Source organism: Rattus norvegicus, chromosome 7, assembly GCF_036323735.1.
Source record: "Rattus norvegicus strain BN/NHsdMcwi chromosome 7, GRCr8, whole genome shotgun sequence".
Taxonomy (NCBI): domain Eukaryota; kingdom Metazoa; phylum Chordata; class Mammalia; order Rodentia; family Muridae; genus Rattus; species Rattus norvegicus.
Window position 1 is genome coordinate 125,289,711 of NC_086025.1, and position 22,912 is coordinate 125,312,622.

Below are 22,912 nucleotides of genomic sequence, written 5' to 3' on the forward strand. Positions count from 1 at the left end.
GTTGGGGAGAGAATAAGTCTCCTTGTAGGGTGTGAGGAGCATACATGTATTTGTGCCACTGAAGTGAAGTGGTTAAACAAGTGGGTATTGTGCTGTCAGTACGTTGCCGCAATAATGAAGAATTATACTCAATCTTTCTGAATAAATCCTTTCATATGAAAATTGAAGATGTACAGAGTACACGGCCATGTCAGAGTTCACTGTGCCACTGGCTTAAAGTAGGTGCTCTTTACTGAGAGCAGAGTTTCACTGTCACCTATGGTCTATTGCCTGGAGAAATGAAACAACTAAACATGAAGATGGTGGGGATGAAGATGGTGGGGATGCAGATGCTGGGGATGCAGATGCTGGGGATGCAGATGCTGGGGATGCAGATGCTGGGGATGCAGATGCTGGGGATGCAGATGCTGGGGATGCAGATGCTGGGGATGGTGAGGATGATTATGCTGGGATGCTGGGGATGAAGATGTCAGGGATAAAGATGCTGGGGAAAAGCTTCCACCAGTCGATACCATTGGGAAGCTGTATGACTTCGCTTATCTCTTGATAGAATGTTTTCTTTTAATCTTCTTTCCTATGTATGAGTCTCTGGAGCATCTTCCTCTGTGTGGACAGAAGAGTTACGGAGAAGAGAGCTTCCTCTCTTGTATGAAGGAGAGTCCAGAGTACCAGAGACCTTGCTTTTGAGCTCAAACAGACAAACAAAGAAATGGAGCAACCACAAAAAATGCAGAGCACTCAGACTCCGGTTAAAAGTCTCCTCTTATCACACGTCAGCATTAAATATCATAAATCCATATTTCTGTCCTCAGAACGTGGAATGAAATTAATGGTCTTAATTGTGTCTTACGGCGCTTTCAAAATACTGTCTCGGGTGACTCTAAAGGATGATGTGGTGGCCTACACCATAGCAAAGACGAAAAGGAAGGCTTCTCATTAAGCCATAAAATTTTAGACAAAAGGAGTAATTTATATATTAATGTCCAAGTAACCATGAATATTTTCATTAAATGGCATCTGAAATTCTTAAGCTCGGATGCCTTTGTCAAATCCTTTTGCAAAAATTTTAATAAGTAATTTCCTTTCGCATTTACTTAGATTTGGATGTGAGTGCCTGTGGCAGCAAGCATTTTACACACTGACCCTTCTCACTAGCCCTCAGTACATGTTTTTTTCCCTTTAAAAAAAAAACAGAAGGAATAAATGAATAAAACTTCCCATCCACCTACCTTCACGTAGTAATTTGTGATATATTATTTAAGGAAAATTTTAGAAATGCAGAGATCTTGACATATTATGTACTGTGTGCACTATCATAGGTATTATCTTGTGTGGTTCAGAAACAAATGCTTAGGTAACAATAGGCTTACTCAGCTATGGACCATAATAACTCCCACTATGGCACCATAACCCTAAGGGTATAATAGTGGTCCACATACCTTGGCAGAAAACAGCAGCTCTCTAATTGGACATCAGACCTGTTAAACAATAGGGAAACCATGTCTGGTCCTGGAAATCTAACTCATTCCTAGGGACTAGAAAAGTCGTGGATCCTGGAGGAGAACCTACACCTGAGACTTTATTAAACCAGTGTAATTCCTAACTACATTCTAAATATCTATCCTATACCCACAGATGAATATAGTTCCCACCACTCATCAGGAAACGACCCCATAGGAAGAACAACACTATCAATCAACCAGAACCCCCAGAGCTCCCAGAGACTAAACCACCAATCAAAAAGTACACATGGGGGAACCCATGGCTCCAGCCACATATGTAGCAGAGGATGGCCTTATTGAGCATCAACAGAAGGGGAGGCCCTTGGTCCTGTGAAGACTCAATCCCCCCCAGTGTAGAGGAACGCCAGAGCTGGGAGATGGCAGGGAGTGGGTGGCTGGGGGACACTCTCATAGAGGCAGGGGGAGGGGGGATGGGATAGGGATATTCCAGAGGGGAAATCTTGAAAGGGAATAATATTTGAAATGTATATAAAGAAAATATCCAATAAAATAGAAGTCTCTTTGCAGTAGAACATCACAAAAAAACCACACTGATCTAAACAAAAACAAAACAAAACAAAACAAAAAAAAAAAACAAAAAAACCAAGAGATCATGTGGCACCCAGTACCAACTGATATACACACAACACTATTCCCAAGGCTCAGGGATTGTTGTGGGATAAGGGGCAGAAAGATTATAACGGCCAGAGGAACAGGGAGTTTGCTGTGAGACTGTGTCTCCTAGAAATGTCAGAGAGATTACAGCCATCACCCATGAAGCCTTATCAACAAGGCTGCCTTGACGACCTCTGAGCAGTGATGCCACCAGGAGACCTGCTAACAGGGAAACAGAAAAGCACTTAGTCTCAATTCTAGAGAGTAAACTATGGACAGAGTAGGGGAAACTGAGAGTGGGAGGAATAACCTTCCCTTGAACGAGCCCGCTAATTGTTACTCAACACAAAGTGGTCAGCCCTGAGATTAGATACACACAAAAACAAGGGGGAAAAAGGCCATAGATTTGGAGGGTGGTGTTTGGGAGAGCTGGAGAATGATAGTGGGAAGGGAGAGATGGTGTAATTATAATTTCAAAAAGCTTATTATTAAACCCCAGATGCCCATAAAATTTTCAAAGTTGAATTCCATCAAAAATAAAATCTTGTTAACGCTCACCTGTCAGTTCACATACAGCTATAACAACCAAGATGGGGTCAATGATCCTTCCCTGTGGTTCAAAAGACACCATTGTCGGAAGGCTTGCCATGTTCTCGGGAGGAGTAAATCTTGTCTGTGGCATGTCTCATAGCATCAGCAAGAGCTGCCAGGAGCTATAAGATCACTAGCAATACTCACACAATGTGGGGTACAGTAAGAAGACACTCAGAAGTAGAGTGCAACTTTGACTGGGTGACGCATCCTGTGAGTGCAGTTTCACCTTCAGGACACTGAGACAGGTACACAGAACAATGGCTGGTATCCAAAGCCTGTGCAGAGGCTCAAGAGAGAAAGGCTGAAACGGTGTCTCAGGAGAGGTATGGCAGCAGGACTGAAACTTTTCCTAGAGATGGGTGTCTCCACTGAGGACTGAAGTCACACAGAGGGACTAGCATACCCCAGGAAGTCATTAGTGTCTCAGTGTTGCGTGAGCTCTCCCGTCTGGCAGCAATTCTTCACAGGTTTGTCCTTGTGTGTGTGTGTCTGCGAGAGCAAAACGGAAAGGAGTTGGATTGTTCTGCCTTGCTGTCAAGGCTTATTAAATCCCGCGTTGGGTTATTAGATTTGAGTCACTGGGCAGACATCACAGCACGGGGGTCTTTGTAGTAACCCAGCTATGCCGGATCAGTTTGAGGTGTACCTAGGCAAAAATGGAGTTAAAAGCACATTGAGTCAGATCATTAGAGTCTAGCAAGAGACTCTCATATAACAGACTATCACAGATATTAGTCAAAGAAGTATATCAAAATGCCCTTTTCATCCTTCTTCCTTTCTAGTACTCCTTCCTCTCCCTCCCTCCCTTTCTCTCTCCCCTTGTCTCTCTGTCTTTCTGTCTGCATCTCTCTGTCTCTCTCTCTCTCTGTATGCCTCTCTCTCTCTTTCTCTCTCTCTCTCTTTTGCTCTCTCTCGCTCTTGCTCTTGCTCTCTCTCTCATTCAGACAGGGTCTCTCTATGCAGCCTTGGCTATCCTGGAACTCACTTTGTAGACCTTGTTACCCTTGAACTCACAGAAATCATACTGCCTCTGCCTCCCAGGAACTAGGATTAAAGGCATGTGCCATGCTTGGTTCAAAGTGCCCTTTTCATTTCAATATGGAAAATTCAATCAGATGTAGATATTGGGAATATCTACTTTCCACAGAAACTGAAGGCCACAGGAGCCCAGTGCAGTCTAATTCTCAGAGATGAAGTATTGTATGATAGATAATATATTATACAGTATATATCACATATATTATATGACTAGTGTTGGATTTTAGAGCACATTTGCTTAAGAGATGGCCTCAAAACACATACAAACAGCCATAGATTTTCTCTGTAATGGAAACTTCAAACTTTACCTGACAGCTACAGTAATTTGCAGCTCTGAGATGCCTAAATATTCCCTGGACATCTGATTAAAATGCAGATATTTGAACTATTCTCAAGAAACTCTTAATTATTCTTGGGTATTACTTGGGGATCTGCCTTATTAATAAATAATTTCCACAGTGCCCTTTGAAAAACACTGAATCACGATTATGAGAAGTATGTGAATTACTGCTTAAGAAACATCCTCTTTCCTGATCTATATCAAACGCAGTCTGTATCTTCATAAGGAATTAAATGGTAAGACCACGTGATTATACTTTATCTGAAATATTAGAAATCAGGCTCTTAATCTGTGGGTGAACATGTATTTGGGGAAATCTACATGATTCCTATCATGCAGACTGTATCTCAACAATGCAGGCAGATTATGCCACTTTTTATAAGATAATATGTAGATTAGTAACCTGTGGCACTGTGTGTGTGTCCTTTCTCAGATGTGTACTATGTGTGTGCATTGCCTCATTAGTTTAGTGTATGTAGCATTCCTGTTCGTCAACTGGCTGCATACAGTTGCTTATATCCAGACAGTAAAGCGTTTGTCAGTTTTCCTCCCTGCTACCCATCCCTAGTTCCCAGTAAAACTAAACAGGCTGTACATGTCACTTAGTAGTCACCTTTCCCGCCCCCCAACAATTCCTTATCAAATGTAGCTCAAGATTCTGGTGATTTTAAAGGAAATAAAGCATGTATTTCGCTGTTGTTATTGACTAGAAAAAAAAAGAGATCATAAAATAGAATCAAGTGTTAAGTCCTGCTTGATAAATAGCTTGTCGTTCTTTGATTGAATCAGAAATTTTTGGAATTCCCATAATAAAGAAGCCCTGTTGTTTGATTTGCTAATTTTCCCATCTCCGTTTTTCTTTAGGATCTCAAATTCTTAAAACTTCAAACAAAATACATGTATGAAGTGGGTACTATATAAGTTCCAAGGGGGAGGGTGATAGCTTGTGATACACTATTCTGTATTCTTTTTCACACATGCACACAGTTCTAAAATGCACTCAAAAGTGGTGTGTACCTGAATATGGAGTGAGGGAGGGCGAGTCTAGCAAAGCCATTATGACATGTGGGTTTTATTTTCCTGCAGAAAAAAAAATAACATCTGTAAATATTACAAGTGGATAGGTATAGTTTAAGTTTCTCTGCACACATTATGTGTTTTCAAAGCCAAAAGAGTCATTAATCATCAATCAGTTTGCAGGGAAACCAGAGCCCTGAGCTGCTCTGTAATAAGAAGACTCATCAGCATCCAGTTAATACTCCTAAGGTCACAAAGGCTGCAGATGTCCCAGTCACTTCTGACTGGGTAATTTCACACTCTGTCCCATTTACTGCAATGGTTGAGTGTTGCTTTCCTCTCCCCATATGCTCTCCATAGTGTGGTGGGAGGATGCTTGAGAGGTGGGCTCTTATCACTGGACCCTATCACAGCTCTGCCTCTGGCTGGGTCACACTAACTTCTATTCTGGCAAAAAGGATACTACTTACAATTACTTTTAGAAAAAAAGGCTTTCCTTGTGCTTTTGCTAAATAGATCTGACTACGAGAAGCTGTTCAAATTTCAGTGATGGCACTGCATTGGAAAGGTTAAACCAAAGTCATCATCCTTGAAGATAGAGTTTAAAGGGGACATCAAGGATCGGAAGAACATTCACAGGACGCCACATTAAAACTGTAATGCAGTAGTTGACTGGAGAAGTGTAAGATTTGGATAAAACTGATGACTGAGCTTAGCCTTTAAATCTGTAATACCCCCCTCTCTAAAGGATTAGAATCTTTATAATCCCAAACTAATTTCATTTCCAGAACTTGTTGCTTATTTATTTCTTGATTTCAGATTTGCTAATCCTTGCAGCAGGGTGTCTAACACTGGAATTTAGACCCAGTCCAAAGAAGACTGGGTACCTGGCACTTTATAAGGTTCAAGAGGTCACAGCAACACTGGGAGACTTTCATGTTGATTCCCCTTAAAAAAAAATCTCGCAGTAGTAGGGGACGGTGTCTCTCACCTAGAATGGCCTGTGTTTAACTGAATAGCCTGTGTTTAACTGAATAGCCTGTGTTTAACTGCAATATGCCTTTCTCATCATTTCCGGGAAGTAAACTATATAACAACTCTCCCCCAGACCAGAGCAGAATGACTAGGGTAGGAAACACACAGGAAATTCTAGGTTAAGCCCCCTTCCCTAATAACCTTTCACTAACTGTGCTGATGATAGGGGTACTCGATTTTCTGTGTGTCTATATCCCTAAGTTTCTTCTATTTATTTTTAAATACCAACTCAATTCTTAATAGATCTGTTTCTCCATCAGTGCAAATAAGAATTGTTGACCTTGATGGGACATGGAAGGGTATGTAAACTCCGTACAAATGATTGGTAGTCATGAAGTGCTTACAGATGGTGTGACGCGAGTTGCTTCGGTTAATTTATTGGGAAAATGTCGCTCCAGAACAGAGAGCACAAGAGCTAGATGGCTCGGTCACAGCACATGAATGACTCTTCAGATATGGACCAGATTTCTCAACTGACACCATTGGGAATGATTTCTTCCTCTGTGTCTGTGTTGCTGCTTTAGAGGAGACTGCAGATTTCTTTTTAATTGGGTATTTCTTATTTACATTTCAAATGTTATTCCCCTTCCTGGTTTCCGGGCCAATATCCCCCTAGCCCATCCCCTCCCCTTCTATATAGGCTTCCCCTCCCCATCCTCCCCCCATTACCACCCTCCCCCCAACAATCATGTTCACTGGGGCTTCAGTCTTGGCAGGACCAAGGGCTTCCACTGGTGCTCTTACTAGGCTATTCATTGCTACCTATGAGGTCAGAGTCCAGGGTCAGTCCATGCATAGTCTTTGGGTAGTGGCTTAGTCCCTGGAAGCTCTGGTTGCTTGGCGTTGTTTTTCTTATAGGGTTGCAAGCCCCTTGAGCTCTTTCAATCCTTTCTCTACTTCCTCCAATGGGAGTCCCATTCTCAGTTCAGTGGTTTGCTCCTAACATTCACCTCTGTATCTGACATGCTCTGGCTGTGTCTCTCCAGGAGACATCTATATCCAGTTTCTGTCGGCCTGCACTTCTTAGCTTCATCCATCTTATCTAGTTTTGGTGGCTATATATATATGGGCCACATGTGGGACAAGCTTTGAATGGCTGTTCCTTCAGTCTCTGCTCTAAACTTTGCCTCCCTATCCCCTCCTGTGGATATTTTTGTTCCTTTTTTTAAGAAGGAGCAAAGCATCCGCATTTTCGTCATCTTTCTTGAGTTTCATGTGGTCCATGCATTGTATCTTAAGTAATTCAAGCTTTTGGGCTAATATCCACTTATCAGTGAGTGCATACATACCATGTGTGTTTTTCTGTGATTGGGTTAGCTCACTCAGGATGGTATTTTCTAGTTCCATCCATTTGCCTACGAATTTCATAAAGTCATTGTTTTTGATAGCTGAGTATTACTCCATTGTGTAGATGTACCACATTTTCTGTATCCATTCCTCTGTTGAAGGGCATCTGGGGTCTTTCCAGCTTCTGGCTATTATAAATAAGGCTGCGATGAACATAGTGGAGCACGTGTCTTTGTTGTATGTTGGATCATCTTTTGGGTATGTGCCAAAAAGTTATAGCTGGGTCCTCAGGTAGTTCAATGTCCAATTTTCTGAGGAACCTCCAGACTGATTTCCAGAGAGGTTGTACCAGTTTGCAATCCCACCAACAATGGAGGAGTGTTCCTCTTTCTCCACATCCTCGCCAGCATCTGCTGTCACCTGAGTTTTTTAACTTAGCCATTCTGACTGGTGTGAGGTGAAATCTCAGGGTTGTTTTGATTTGCATTTCCCTTATGACTAAAGATGTTGAACATTTCTTTAGGTGTTTCTCAGCCATTCGATATTCCTCAGTTGTGAATTCCTTGTTTAGCTCTGTACCCCATTTTTAAATAGGGTTATTTGGCTCTCTGCAGTCTAACGTCTTGAGTTCCTTGTATATATTGGATACTAGCCCCTATTGGATGTAGAATTGGTAAAGATCTTTTCCCAATCTGTTGGTTGCCGTTTTGTCCTAATGACAGTGTCCTTTGCCTTACAGAAGCTTTGCAGTTTTCTGAGGTCCCATTTGTCGATTCTTAACTACAGACTTTTAAATGCTAACTGTGGAGGTTGTTGCTTTGTAACAAGGGTTTATTAGATCTAAAGGATTTCCAGTAAAATTTCTAGTACATAATCATGTCATCTGCCAATGAAGATACTTTGACTACTTCCTTTTATCTTTAAATCTTTTTTGTGTGTTTGTTTATGTCCCTGTCTTAATGTTCTAGGCAAGACATCTGGCACTTTATTGAATGAGTGCTAACGTAGAGAGCTGTATCCTGTTCCCGATTTTGTGGAATTGCTTCTGGATTTTTTCTCCATTTAAAATGTTGGCAATAGGTTAAATATATATCCTTCGTTTCTTCTGAGAAGTATTCTTAGGCACCTAGTTTCTTCAGTAGGTTATGAAGTCATAAAAGAGTGATGGATTTTGTTTAAAGCCTTGAGATAATTTTGTGATTTCTTTCATTGACTTGATTTATACTTGTACTATGTTTATTAATTTTTATATACTGGAACATCCATGGAAATCCATGAATGAAGCCAACTTGATCACAAGGCTGATCTCTTTGTTGTGTCCCTCTATCCGAGTATTTTATTGGGAATTTTAGCAGCTATGACCATCAGGGAAAGTGGCCAACAGTTCTCTGTCATTGTGTCTCTGTCTCTTTTGGAATCTGTGTAATGCTGACTGCATGCAGAGGGTCTGGCTGGTCTCTCTCTCCTCCCTGATTTTACGGAATAGTCTGAGAAGCACTGCAGTTGGTTGAGAGTCTGGTGGGATTCAGCAGTGATCTCTAGGCCTTGACCTAGTTGCTATAGGTTGTTCTATTTTTTTATTCATTTTTATTACTGTTTTGACCTCATTTAGTCTATCAAGGGATTGTTTTATTGATTCTTTGCAATTTTTCAATTTCTAGTTCGTTAATCTATGCCATATTCTTAACTATAGAGGGTTTAGGGTTTGGTGATCCTTCTTTTCCCAGGACTCTGAGGGATATTGTTTGGTTTTGTTTTTTTGTTTGTTTGTTTTGCTTGTTTATTTGAAATTTCTCTGATTCCCCACTGCAGGCACTTAAAACTAAAAAACACACACTTAGAACTACTTTTATTGTATCCCATAGGTTTTTGAATTTTATACATTTATTATCATATACTAGCAATTAAAAAATGTTTTCCTGGTTTCTTCAATGACCCCATTAATCATTGTGTCCTGGGTTTGGTTTTCTTTTTCTTTTCTTTTTTTTTCTTTTCTTTTTTTCTTTCTTTTTTTTTTTTTTTTTGGTAATCTCCTTAAGTTTGCATAGGTTTGTACTTTCTCTTGCTGCTGATTTTTAAATTTTGGTAGTTGTTGTTGTTATTATTTTTGTTGTCTTGTTTTTTTTTCAATTCTGGTCACTTAGAACTATATCTGTGAAGATTATCTTTTCATCTCAATGTATGAACTACTTTAGACAGTTTCAGTAGCTGTTGAAAAAAAATCCTGCAGTTTCAGGATGGAATGTTCTGTAGATGTCTCTTAAATCCACTGACTATATGAAGTCACTTAATTGAAATGTCTTTCTGTTTATATTTTATTTTTTACTTTTTGCCAGGGTGACCTATGAATTTTTGAGGGTGGACAACACAATAATATTCATCTGTGACTTCACATCTAACCATGATGTGTATCTTATGAAAGTGGGTGTATTTGTATTGACTGAGTTCTTTTCTTACATTTATGATGTCTTCTTACTAGATTAACTCCTTGATTACAGTAGCATGACCTTCTCAGTCTCTTCCGATTGGCACTAAGTCTTTTTTTTGTCAGAAACTAACCCTAGTGATGCTGTTTGCGTCTTCATTTTCTTTGTTTAGAATTCTTTCTTCCATTCTTTTACCCCATGCTAGTGTCTGTCTTCGAATGCAAAGTTTGCTTCTCAGAGGCACCCATTACATAGATTCTGATTTGTAATATAATCCTTTCGTCTGTCTTTTGATTAGAGAATTGAAAACCATTAACATTCATTGTTATTATGGAAAATCGGAGGTGGAATATTTATTATTTTCTGGCTTTGCTATGTTTTACCTTTTCCTAATCCCAGTTTGTTTAACTACTCTGATTCTTCAGTATTCTCTTCAATGTGCCTGTCATTTATATCAGTCTAGAGGTATCACCAGTAAAGTCCAGTTTCTGGTCATAAATTCCTTTCATCTGTTTTCCTGACGGAACATTTTACTATCTCCCTCAGGCATGACAGTTTTGCAGCAAATAGTAGTCTGGGGTGACGGCTGGGATTGTTCAAATCTTGACATACATAATTTCAAACTATCCTTGTCTTTCGTCTTCCTGGTGACAAGTCAACTGTGTTTCTGAACGCCCCATCTTCATAGATGACATGCTGTTTATCTTTTGTGGCTCTCAAGACTGTTTCCTTATTTTTACTTTTAGTTTTTTGCTATGAGTTTACACACACTCACACACACACACACACACACACACACACACACACACACACACGGAGAGAGAGAGAGAGAGAGAGAGAGAGAGAGAGAGAGAGAGAGAGAGAGAGATTTCTTCCGGATCCTGTCTATTCATTTTTTAATGTAACTACAGTCTGTCTCCTATAAGTAAGTGTGCATGATATTCTTGTGTAACTCTGATGAGAGAGCATTTCGATCAGTGCTTGAGTGTTTGGAGTTCACTCAGCTTAGCTGTCTTGGCTCAACTCGGTACTGTGAGAAGTTCAGTCATGGAAAGCCTCTGTGCTAATTCACGAGGGACTGTTGACTTTTCAGTTTTAAACTTGGTATGATAATGTATGGTCTCTGGCATCATGAGAGAAGTCTGATGGACTTGTTTTACACGTTTAGATGAAACTAAAGTCTACCTAGCATTTTTTTTTTAAATCAGGTATTCAGTCACAATCCAATCCAATATCATACTAACTTGCTACATAGTAAGAAAATAAGAAATGCTGGTAAAAGAATATTAAACTTATTTTTCATTGTTAGAAAACTCTGTTTCTGGGAAACACCCAGTTTTGTATGTCCAGTGGGATCACTGCAGTTCATAAAATATGAGCCTCAAACATGAACCAAGATTGTTTACAAGGCTTTATTTTGAATAAACTTACAAACATGGAACTCAGCACACCAGTGCATTGTAAACAACTCGGTCACCGTGTCATAGATCCATGTGTCCTCAGAGGACACTGAATAGGATTTCTGATTTCTGTTTTTCCTGGGATAAGGAATTAGATCAGAGACAAGTGCGTGCTAATACCAAAGGGAGCAACGTCGTAAGAAAGCATTTCTGGGTTATGAGGTAGACCTGGGTTTACTTCATAAAGATCTGGGGAGTGAGGTTGGGTACTCAATGGGCCTTTGAGACTCTTTGTGGGTTATTTACTCAGGCCTACCCTTTGTCACATTTGCTTCTTGCATGCGCGTCTTAGGTGAAGTCCTCAGTCAGGTTTATAATTATTTCTGCTGCCATTTTTTTTTTTTTTTTTTGCTGTGTAACCTAGAGGCCTTAGTGCCTGTCCTGCTCCCAAGCCACACCCATGTGTCTGATGCCTAATATTGAATATTGCCAGTAGTTTTGTGACCCTGGCATCTAAGAATGCCAAAGTCTGGAGCTTGAGCTGACCCCTGAAGAAAAGAGACTAAGGGTTACAGCTTACACTCATCAAAGGAGTGGGGGGGGAGGGGAAGAACCTTCCCAGACCAAGAATGGGTGGGGATTCTTCTCTTTCTTAATGTGAAAACTTTTAGATCCCTATTTTCCTCTACCCAAACCTGAGTGAAAAAATTGTCTCCAAACTGGAAAGTGAAGGCAACCTAGGGCCCAAGAACCCTCCTACCAAGGAAAACACTGGTTAGCCTGTCTCTCAGCTAACAGTGTATACATTTTTGGCTTTTTATAGATTGTATGATGGCCACTACCTCTCCATTAACCAAACTATAAATAAAATTGGTGCATTTTTTGGAACCAACTTGCTCCCTAATTTCTTTGAACAGCAGTGCTGGTAGAGTAGCAGACTCTGATGACTCCTGTGACATGTCCTCTTGAGAGAAATGCTTCAAGCAGTTTCCTTTAGAATAGATTAGCTGTGGGGTGCTGCTGAGGGATTCGATCACAGATTCCTTATATACCTGGGGACATCTAGAGGCTATGAATATCCGATGGGGCAGTCAGTGTAGCAACTGGCAGTGTCAGATGCCGTGATGCCCTGAAAGCTAAGGAACTTTTGAGGGTAACCAGCACGATTTGACTTATGGGAAAGGAAGCAAATCCTGCTTCCTGTTTCCTTCAGGTCTTTGGTAGAAATAAGGCTGCTTCTGTATCTGGCATCTGTGTGAGATGATGGTTTTCTTCCTCTGCCTCTTCATTTTCCATCACTGGGAGGCCCATGTAGGCTAGAGAGCCAACTCTGAGGAGTCCTGTGGTGATTCCTCATGAGGGAAATGCTTTGAGCAGGCTCCTTAAGAGATGAAGATTAGCTGCACTGTGCGGCTGAGGGATGTGATCAGAGGGTCACAACTGACAGGAGAGCGGGCAACACAATAGAGAAAATCACTGGGGAAAGCAAATGCATGGACCAGATGTCAAAGATGCTTTTACACCCAACCAGCAAGATCCCATTTAATGGGATAAATTACACACTGCCGAGTTGATGATTAAGCACTATCGAAGTGGCAACGTTTTAAAGTAAGGCGAGAAAGGCATGGCGTACCCCGGAGAGGCATGAACAACAACAAAAATTTTGATCTGATGAGTGCTAATGTTCAAACTTGGAGACAGACTTCAAGCAACTTCGCCTCTAAAATCTACTTGCAAAGCATCGAGCCTCTTCAAGATTACATTTCTAGGCCACAGGAATCTCTAACAAAGCCCAAAGCCTCAAGAAGAGACGCATCTTATTACTTATTGTTTATGAGCCTGTCTTTGTTAAAGTTACATTTTAGTTCTGTGAAGGTGCTTAGAATACAGGTGTATACCCAGGTCGCCACTTATATGTAATCAGACAGGCATTGAAAAGGACATGGATGCCATCGTTGCTGTCCAGAAGGACCTATAGCTATTAAAATCCTGTTTATACTCTCCATGGCAACCCAATCCTTCTGATCTCTGACGTAAGAATTCAGATGAAATACAGAGATTACTGTAGATGATAGAGAAGAGAGGAAGGTGGATGTTGTTGTTGTTTTATTCAGATATTAGGGCTTTTTCAAGGGTCAGAGCAAACCATGACCAAAAGAACAAGGATGTGAATATACATTTTAGGAAGACCCTTTTAAACTTTCTAAGTCACGCAGAATACAGATGTTCTTGAGGGAGCTTTTCTTCCTATTGGAGTGCTTGGCAGACCTGTTTGCTTACACAAGCATCTGCATCTTGGCAGGAGTAAAGATACTCTAGTGATAGCTTAGTGTCCTTCCTTTTAGTTGTTAGACTTTTGAGAAAATGGTTCCCTAAGTTATTGCAGTTTCCACAGGAGGCCGAAGCTGAGAGAGGGAAATGGCTGAGATCAACTTGTAAGAGACACTGGAATCTGGACAGTGATGGGTTAACATCATACATGATGAGGATGGCTTAGTTATGTTTAATTCTTACCATCGAGTTTAACTTAAACCTCATAGAACAGAACCATGGATGGACTCGAGAGAGGGATTTACTAGACCTCCTTGTTCCTCTTCCCAAAGTGGCCATATTGAGTGAATCCCCTTTCTCTCATTTCACTACTACCTGTGTCTTTAGTTGGCCTGTCGAGGATGCGTGGCCAAGCATAGCTTGCACAGGTTCTCAGAATCCATTCTAACAACTCTGGTACAGTTTGACCTTCATGGAAGGAGGTGCTGTCTTGCCCTTTCTAAGAAAGTTTCTGGCTTTTCAGTAATATTGTGAGGTGTAGGACTCATTGAGTGAAATGTATATAGTTATGCACGAGAGACCTAATGATGTGGATTCTTTGAGAGTAGCAAGGCTTTGCTGGGCTGTTGGGAGCTTAACATGGTTAGTTAGGATGTCAAGTGTCTAGAAGTCAACAGAACGGCCTCCAGAGAGCCAGGGACTTTCAAGTCCAGTGTCCCACAGCGTTGGGCAGAACTAACAGATTAGTTAAAGAAAAATGAAAAAGAACCCCTAAAAGGAGAGGGTACACAGAGGAGTACTATTTCACTTGTTCGTTTAGTGCCTCTTATGAGACATACAGAGGAACTGAATCGGTGCTGAGGTAATCTGTAACAGCGATTAGCCATTCTGTGAGCATGCCCCACCCCTTCAGTGAAGTGAGCATGTGTTACTGATTGTATCAGAGGAGTGATCACGAGTCATGTTCATCACGTTCATTCTCACCTAGACTCTCCTCCCTTCCATTTCTTTTTTTTTTTTCTAGCTTTTTGATCAATCAAGTTGCTTTCTACATGTCTAACACTAGCTCACTATTTCCCACAGACCTTGCCCTTATGTGCTGTGCAGAGCCAACTCCTTTCTCCCTTCCAGGCAGTTCGGGGTGTGACATCTCCACCCAGGGCCAGAGATTTGACTTACAACCCATTCCTCTGGCCAGTAATAAGGGCCCTTAAGTTGCAGACCTTATCGTTCACCAGCTGCTGGTTAGGATGAAGGGCTCTAGCCCAGTTTTCTAATCCTGCTAATATCTAACCAGACACCTAGCACTGGTAGAATAAAACCCAACCGTTATGCCTCAAGTAATTTCAGAGTAAGTTACTTTACAGCGACAGCCTCACACAACACAGACAGCAGTTTCTGGTTCCATATTGAATAGGTGAGGAAAACCTGAGGGTCAGGGGTTGAATAAGTATCCCAGTGTTGCAAGCTGCACGAGAGTTGGATGAGCTCTGCCTCTGTTCCCTGACTGCACCCTCCAATGTCTTCCGTGGTGCTTTGCTCTCTGAGAAGGAAGTGCTAAATAAGATCCTAGACCTAGAATTTGTTTGGCTTCGTTTTACTTAACTTGATAGAACACCTGCTCTGTGTAGGCACAGCCAATTCCGTATTTACCCCACTTCCGCACCTCACCCGTAGAGTTAATGGGTAAGTGACCCACTCCTTCACGTCTCCCTCCAGACATGACGGTCCAGACATGACCAGAACGACGGACCTCAAGGGGGCGTGAGTTCACAGAAGGCTCTTTGCCTCCTCTCCCTGTCTGCCAACTTACTCTTCCCTTTGCTAAATGCTGCTGCTCTCTCACCCCAAGACCAGACTACAGCAGCCTCTCCTGCTCTGTAATCTGAGTAATTGGGAGCCCTGCTATTCCTCTCCCATCAGAACACTTTGTAGGAAGTACCTGGGTAAAAATTCGAAGGTTCCTGTTGCTGCTGAACTCGCGCATGCTCTGTGGTTTCCTTTGCACATTCTTTAGCTAGGTTACTCTTTGAGAACGACTATCTCGTAGAAACACAAGTTTTGACACGGTTATCTGTTTGCATTTTTTCTGCCTTCCTCTTCACCAAATAATTCATCCTAAATATTGTAGGCCTTATGGGAGGGGTGGTAGCCAAAAACACTCATTTTGCTGCATTTCTAAGCTTAGATTGACATAGGCCATCAGTGTTGGTGATTTTCATTCATGTCTATGTTTGGTAATATTGATATCATGCATCGCTTAAATAAAATAAATCTGACCATTTTTCTTCAGGCCCTTTAACCGATTCCCTTTCTTTCTGAAAGTAACATAATTATCATTCCTCATTATTTTCAAATGCTACAGTGAAAATATTTTATTACAGTAGATTTTTACTTGCCAGGCTTGCTTAATAGAAAAGTAAAATTAAATGAAATATCCTAGACGATACAGCTTTTCCAGGTATATAGGCTGCACTTTCCCAAAAATAATCTCTAATAAATTAAGTTTTATAACTAAAACTAGCTGTTCGTTTTCTAGCAATGATATTCTGAATATTGCCTCCCTATCATGTATGACTCATTACTGCTGTTTTCCTTTAACCTAAGAATTGAATTAACATTTTCTAAAATTAAATAATTTATACATTGTAACATAATCATATATATATATGTATGTATATATATATATATGAATGATTTCATCCTTAGGATTTTTGAGAATGAAAACAATAAAATTGGTCAGAATCCATCCTGAACAAAATGTACAAGATTCTTCATTTTTATTGAAATGTTGCTTCTGTATCTACTCCTTGGCTAATGTGTAACTATCTGTTGAGCAATGCAGCATCAGTATTTTTCTTTCGAAATTGATTTCCTGATCTATTTTAATTAGCATTTTATACTTTATTTTATTGTAAAATATATTTGAAAGTTGACTTGCTCTTAACTTATGTGTGTGGGTTATTTAGCTTGCATGTGTCTGAACACCCAATGCGAGAAGTGCTCATGGAGGCCAGAGAAGGATATTAGATCTCCTAGGACTGGAATTACAGATGCCTTCCAGCTGCCCTGTGGATGTCAGGAACAGAGCCAGGATCCTCTGGAAGAGAAGCTCATGGCCTTAATCACTGAAATCTCACATGGTATTTCTACTATGCTTCTGTCACAAGAAATGCCAGGTTCCCTTTGAAGGTTCTTGATCTTGACAAAAGAATTTAGCAATAGACTTAGAGAGGAACTTATTTTGTTTTTCTTTATACAATGTGCCTGGATTGTAAGAAGTACATTTAACACACCATAAATTTCATATTCTTTTCTTTCAATAGGTTTTGTGTTAAAATAAAGGCATGAATTTTAAATTTGTAACCATCCCGAGCACATTTTCAAGGAAGATTTTAATATTTCAAGACTTAAAAGTTTCAAATGAATAGAAACATGGTAGTTTGTGTTTGAAATGTATCTCACAGCATAGGTGAAATCTTCACAGGCCTTACAAAAATTATTTTAGGTTTGTATATTTCAACAATCTTTCCTGCACCTACTTCAACAATTAGATGTGTTCCTGGAATTCCATTATCACAATATTCTGGTCATAAAGCCAGTGACCTCAAATGCTGGCACTTCAAAAGACATTTTAGTTTACTTTCTGTTGCTCTGATAAAACACACACAGACACACACATGCACACACATATGCAAGCACATACACACACACACACACACACACACACACACACACACACACAGAATCCTTAGAGGATGAGAGCTTTCACTCACAATTCCAGGTGACATTGCATCATAGCAAAGGAATCAAGGCAGCAAGAACTTTAAGTAGCTCTTCATTTCACATCCCCTCAGTCAACAAGAGAGAGATGAAAATGTACATGCATCGATGTGTTTCCTCCTCTCTACAGTTATAGGCTCCAGAATGCAAACCCAGAAAATGGTGCTGTACTTAGTGGACAAGTTTTCACACCTCCCTTAATGTTAACAAGACAACCTGTCACCCACAGGCCAACCTGATCTAAACAGTCTCTCACTAAGAATCTTTCCAAGTTATGCTAGCTGCATGTGAAGCTGACAAAAACTTACCAGTGTCAACATGCTTTGAGACCATTATTGCAGAAGTCAGAAAAATGTTAAGCTCAGCACTGGGGTCCATCGACTGTCACATAGCTGGAGGCCTCACTATGAAGTAAAAGAGAGGTTAGGCTTTCTGAGAAAATTCTCAGAACAGCTTAACAGAGTCTTCAAGCAATGGAATAAGAGTAGGGGCTGTGGGAGTCTTGTACATAGTTCATCCTAGCCATTCCTCCCATTTGCATTTCTTTTCTTTATTTTTATTTATTTGTATTTCATGTGTATTAATGTCTTGCTTGTATGTATGTTGTCTGAAGGTGTCTGGTCCCCTGGAACTGGACTTATAGATAACTGTGAACCACCATGTGGGTGCTGGAATTGAACCCGAATCTTATAGAAGAGTAGTTAGTGCTCTTAACCACAAAGCAATCCCCCCAGCTCTTCCTCCCATTTTGTTATCATTTCTCCAAGTCGATCATGTTTCTTTTCACCTTCTGGCTTTAGGTTGTAAAGCAGGATGTTTCTCCTCAGTGAAGGAGGACTCTACACTTGTCCGAATAAAGGAAATGACTGGTGTCTCCTTCAGTGTGACATAATCAAGACATTAAGCAAGACACTTGCTAGAAGCTTACTGACCATTCACAAAGCTGTGTGTCAAAAGATATTAACTTGTCAACTTACTAGGATTCATATATGTCTGAGAGAGTCTCTGACCTAGAAGGCATCCATTGCTACATGAGAAGAATCTCATATGCCATGGATCAGGATCAGACCAGGTGTAACAGAGTAACTGAGCGAAATATGCATGTGTCTCAAATGATACACTCAGGTGCTGTCTGCAGATGCCACTTCCTTCCCTTTCTTCCTGTCTAACATCCTGTATCACTATTTGTAAATCTCTGAAAACATGGTGTATCCTCTCAGGTTGAAACTCCTATTCGGGGATCTCTGTAATGCTCTAGGATACGTTGTTTTCCAAGAGTTCAGTAGAAATGGTTGGATTATAGTGGGCAAATCTTAGATTATAGGCTTAGGCTACAGAATATCCATCATCACGTTTCACTCACAGTGAAATGTGTTTGCAATGATCTCAATGAGAATAATCCTTTCGTCTCAAGTCGAATATCCTGCAAATCTCAAGTTATGTCATAACACTGAATCATCTGCATGTCTGCTTTGCCACTGACCAGAGAGGGTTTCTTAATAGCAGTTAACTGCCTTGCTTTTGATTCTTCTTATCCTTTGCTCAGGCCAAGACAATTTACCACAGAGCTAATGAATCATTAGTTACGTGCCCCCCGCTGCCACAGTTTCTGGGTGAAATCCTAGCAGTGTAACTATATGGCACTTTGGTTTTGGAAAACTAACCAAACAAGATATGTTAACTAGATTGTTAGATGGCTTTGCAGTTTGGTTTATGAAGTGGTTTCTCATCAGTTTTAAAGAGGGATTCCCTAGCTTCTAAAAATGTGATCATACCAAACCTACCTTGATCTTTGCTGACAGAGATGGCTGGAGATATTGTACAATAAGAACAAAACACATTTAATGAGTAAATAAAACAAGAAAAGGGAAAGAAGAATGATTAGGGCTGGTTACATTGAGTTTGTCTCAGGTGTGCAGCTACTCTGACTAGACAGACAGACAGACAGACAGACAGACAGACAAAAGCATTAGGCATTTCTGGCAAATGTTTTCTGCAAAACACCAAAAGGCTTCCCTGCTGTGCCATCCTCCAAGCCTCTAAAATGTCTCACCAAACTCAACCATTTTCCTGTGGACTCAGAGAGGTCCCCAGGGTCTCACACATTAGATTGCATTTAAATCGATCATTCTATCTGTGCTCCAACTAAGTTTAATCTATTAAATTAATCGATTAAAATGTTGACAATCTAACACTTCAGTAGAGGATGAGTGGGTTGCGTATTAGAGAAGAAAAGACACCTGGTTATTTGCCATCAGAGCATCTTGTCCTGGCCGGCATGAGCTGGAAGACCAGCCAGGGCCACGGACTATGACTCCTCTCATTACAAATGTATGAAAATCAGCTGAAATCAGAACACTGAAATGTAGTTAATTTGTCACTGACCCTAACTATCGGATGTTTGTCCTTTTCTCTTGTCCCCATCCCCCCATTCCTCTTTGATGTTCCCTTTTTTTCCTCCTGTCTACTTTGTTTTCCTCACTTCCATTTTTTCCTTATCTTGCCCCACCCTCTAACCTATTGACCATCTTTTCTCCATACAGGTCTTTCATAGTTGTCAACTGCCATAAAGCTCCCATTCCTTCTGGAAACTGACCCATCTATTCAACAGAAGATGAAAACCCCATTGCTGGTCAGTCATCTCCTGCTAATCTCCTTAACATCCTGTCTAGGAGGTAAGGCAAATCCTCTGTGTATTTTCCATAAATGATGGGACTATAATCTATATGCACTTTTCTCATGAAATCTTTCATGTGAAATTAGAACTCATTTCACTTCTGACCTCTGGGTCTGGTCATATTAATAAAGACATTTTATGTATCAAGAATAGCTTTATTTTTATTTTAAATACAATTTGTAAGATTTAGCCTAGTTTTCGTAGTTGTAAAATGCTCATAAGTGTGTAGATGTAAACTTTGTATCTCTGATAATAGTAACAGTTGCTATGGGACAATGTGGTTTAAATCACTCTCTAATGCAGAATTGAGAGAAATGGTTGATATTTCCATCACCTGCCTACAATCAAAGAAACCCCTACGGGCAATACTAGCAAAAGGTAGTGAGAAATTAAAAAAGTAACACTTTAAATGTCTGCCTTTTGTCACTCCCTTGTCAGTTAGCGTTAGGTTGTTTGGTAACCGGTCCACAGCATTTCTCATAAATAACAAACGACGGCTCTTATGAGTATCCAGCACAGCCCTGAATCCGATAAGTCCTGCACCAGCTTTGAGCTCTCTGCACAAAGACCATGTTTCTCTCTTTCGGAAGAAATATGAAAGCTTGGGGAGATATTTCCCACAAGTTTCTAACACTCTTTTTTTTTTTCAAACCTCCATCTCAATGACCTTCACTCAACGGGTACTTGTGAGTTGCTATTCAACTGAAGATATATCTAGTCTTCTCATAGAGTTTCTGCTGGTCTCTTTAAGGCCGTACCCAAAGACTATTCTATTGCATTTATTATTCACTTATCAGAGTGTAGCCCAGGCTAACCCTGAAATTTGTCAGGTGGTGAAGGATGACCTCAAACTACCGATCTTCCTGTATTAGCCTCCTAAGTGCTGGGATCACAGAGAGTCAGCTGTTATTCTGTTATTTATTTCTAAGGAAATAAAAATTATGGGATTTGAGAAGATAGTGGTTTTTATTCTACTAATTTGAAATTTTGCGAAAATTATTTTCTTGGTGTCAAGAGCAGGAGACAGAGCCACAGCTCCCTGCTTTGGCTTCAGCAGCCTCAGACTTTCCTTCAGGTTTTCAGGCACCTAAGCTCAAGTTGAACCGGATCCTTGGCTTTGCAGTCAAAAAGGATTTGAAGACAAACCTTCATATAGTAGAATCTGAGTTCATTAGAAATACAGGGGAAAGCACTTAGAGGAAATTAAGTCACAACTTTGAGCACCTGTGTAGAACCACCTCATAGAACAACCAAACATTGTGCTAATAGCAGCATGTACACCATGTTAATGACTCTCTAGTTACCTCTGGAAGGGCATCTGAGAAAAACAAACTTTTCCCTTTTTCTCTTTTTGTTAAGTAAGAACAGAAGATGGATCCAGAGGTGCCTTGGATAAGAATATAGTGGGATGAGCCCTGCTTAATGGATTCTGTCTTCCACCCTTCAGGCTCCTATAATCCTTTTCCCCCCTCTTACGTGGTGCTCCCCTGGCTCTGTGTAGTGCTTGGCTGTGGGTCTTGGCATATGTTCCCATCACTTGCCCCATGACTCCTATCTGATGACAATTGGGTTAGGCACCTATCTATGAGTACAGAAGAATAACAGTAGGCTTAATTTTTCTAGTGATGTTTGCTTCTATTCAGGTCTCTGTATTGTTGTGTCCCTGACTCCTGGTCATCCAGGCAGTGTCCTGTGTGGGTTTCCTCTCCTGGCTTGGGCCACAAGTTGGACCAGTCATTAGTTGGGCACTGCCACAAGTTCTGAACCACCATTGCTCCAGCATGTCTTGTAGGAGCAACAAGATTTTAGGTCTGAGGTTTTCTGGCTGGGTTGCTGTCCTAGTCACACTACCAGGAGAGTTTCTGGGTTACAGAACGTGATGAGAAGAGGATCTGTATCTCCCATTGCTAGGAAATTTCACCGGGTTCACCCTCATGGTTTCCAGGGAGTTTCCACTGCACTAGGTTTCCACATTGCCCCAGTTTTCCTCCCCAATTTCATCCATCTCCATGAGGACTCTTTCCCTCCACCCCATCCCCCCTCTCTCTCTCTCTCTCTCTCACACACACACACACACACACACACACACACACGCACACCTTGTCCTGCCTAATCCTCTTTCTCCCATCCACACCCATAGAATCGATTTGATTATCTCTTCCCAGGGACATCCATATATCTACCTTTGAGCCCTCCTTGTTTCTTAGCTCCTCTTGATCTGCAGACTGCAACATGATTGCTCTTTACTTGATAGCTAATGTCCACTTATAAGTAAGTACATGGTAATGCTTATCTTTCTAGGTCATTTTTACCTCAAGTGGATGATCATTTTTAGGTCTATCTGTTTGCTTGTAATTTTCATGATATTGTTTACAACAGCTGAGTAATATTTCATTGTTTAAATGTACTACATTTCTTAATACATCCTTCAATTGAGGGACATCTGGGTTGTTTCCGGTTTCTGGCTATTATGAAGAAAGCTGTAATGAACATGTTTGAGCAAGTGGTAGAATGGAGTGTCCTTTGGGAATATGCCCAAGAGTAATATGGCTGGGTCTTGAGGCAGATCAATTCCCAATTTTCTGCTCACAGAAACTGAAGCAACGAAAACAGACCCCTTATGTATCTGGGATAGGCTTTCTGCTCAACCTTATGGTTGCAAAACTTGGTGTTCTGATGGGACTTCCGACGATGGGAGTGGGAGCATGTTTCTGACCCTTTTACCTGTGATTGAGACCTTTTTCCTACTACTGGGTTTCCACTTCCAGTCATGATATGAGAGTTTATGCCCTCATACAAGTTTATTGTAACTTGTTAGGCCAAGTTCAATAGATATTGCTGTAAGGACTACTTTTTATTTTTTTAAAGGGAAACAGGAGTTGATCTGGGGAGAAGGGAGATGTGAGGAGAGAGTGGGAGAGGAAACT

General features: G+C 40.7%; 1 protein-coding gene across 15 annotated transcripts in view; it reads left to right on the forward strand.

Annotated features, from left to right (window-relative positions):
* Cntn1 (contactin 1) overlaps positions 1–22,912 on the forward strand; it is a 297,760-nt gene that overhangs the window by 147,073 nt on the left and 127,775 nt on the right. For 14 of the 15 annotated variants that reach the window (XM_017594616.3, XM_008765659.4, XM_063262899.1 and 11 more), the window contains 1 exon segment: positions 19,852–19,983. In XM_017594616.3, the coding sequence (XP_017450105.1) occupies positions 19,923–19,983 (61 nt within the window). In that variant the 5' untranslated portion in view covers positions 19,852–19,922. 15 annotated transcript variants of the gene reach the window in all.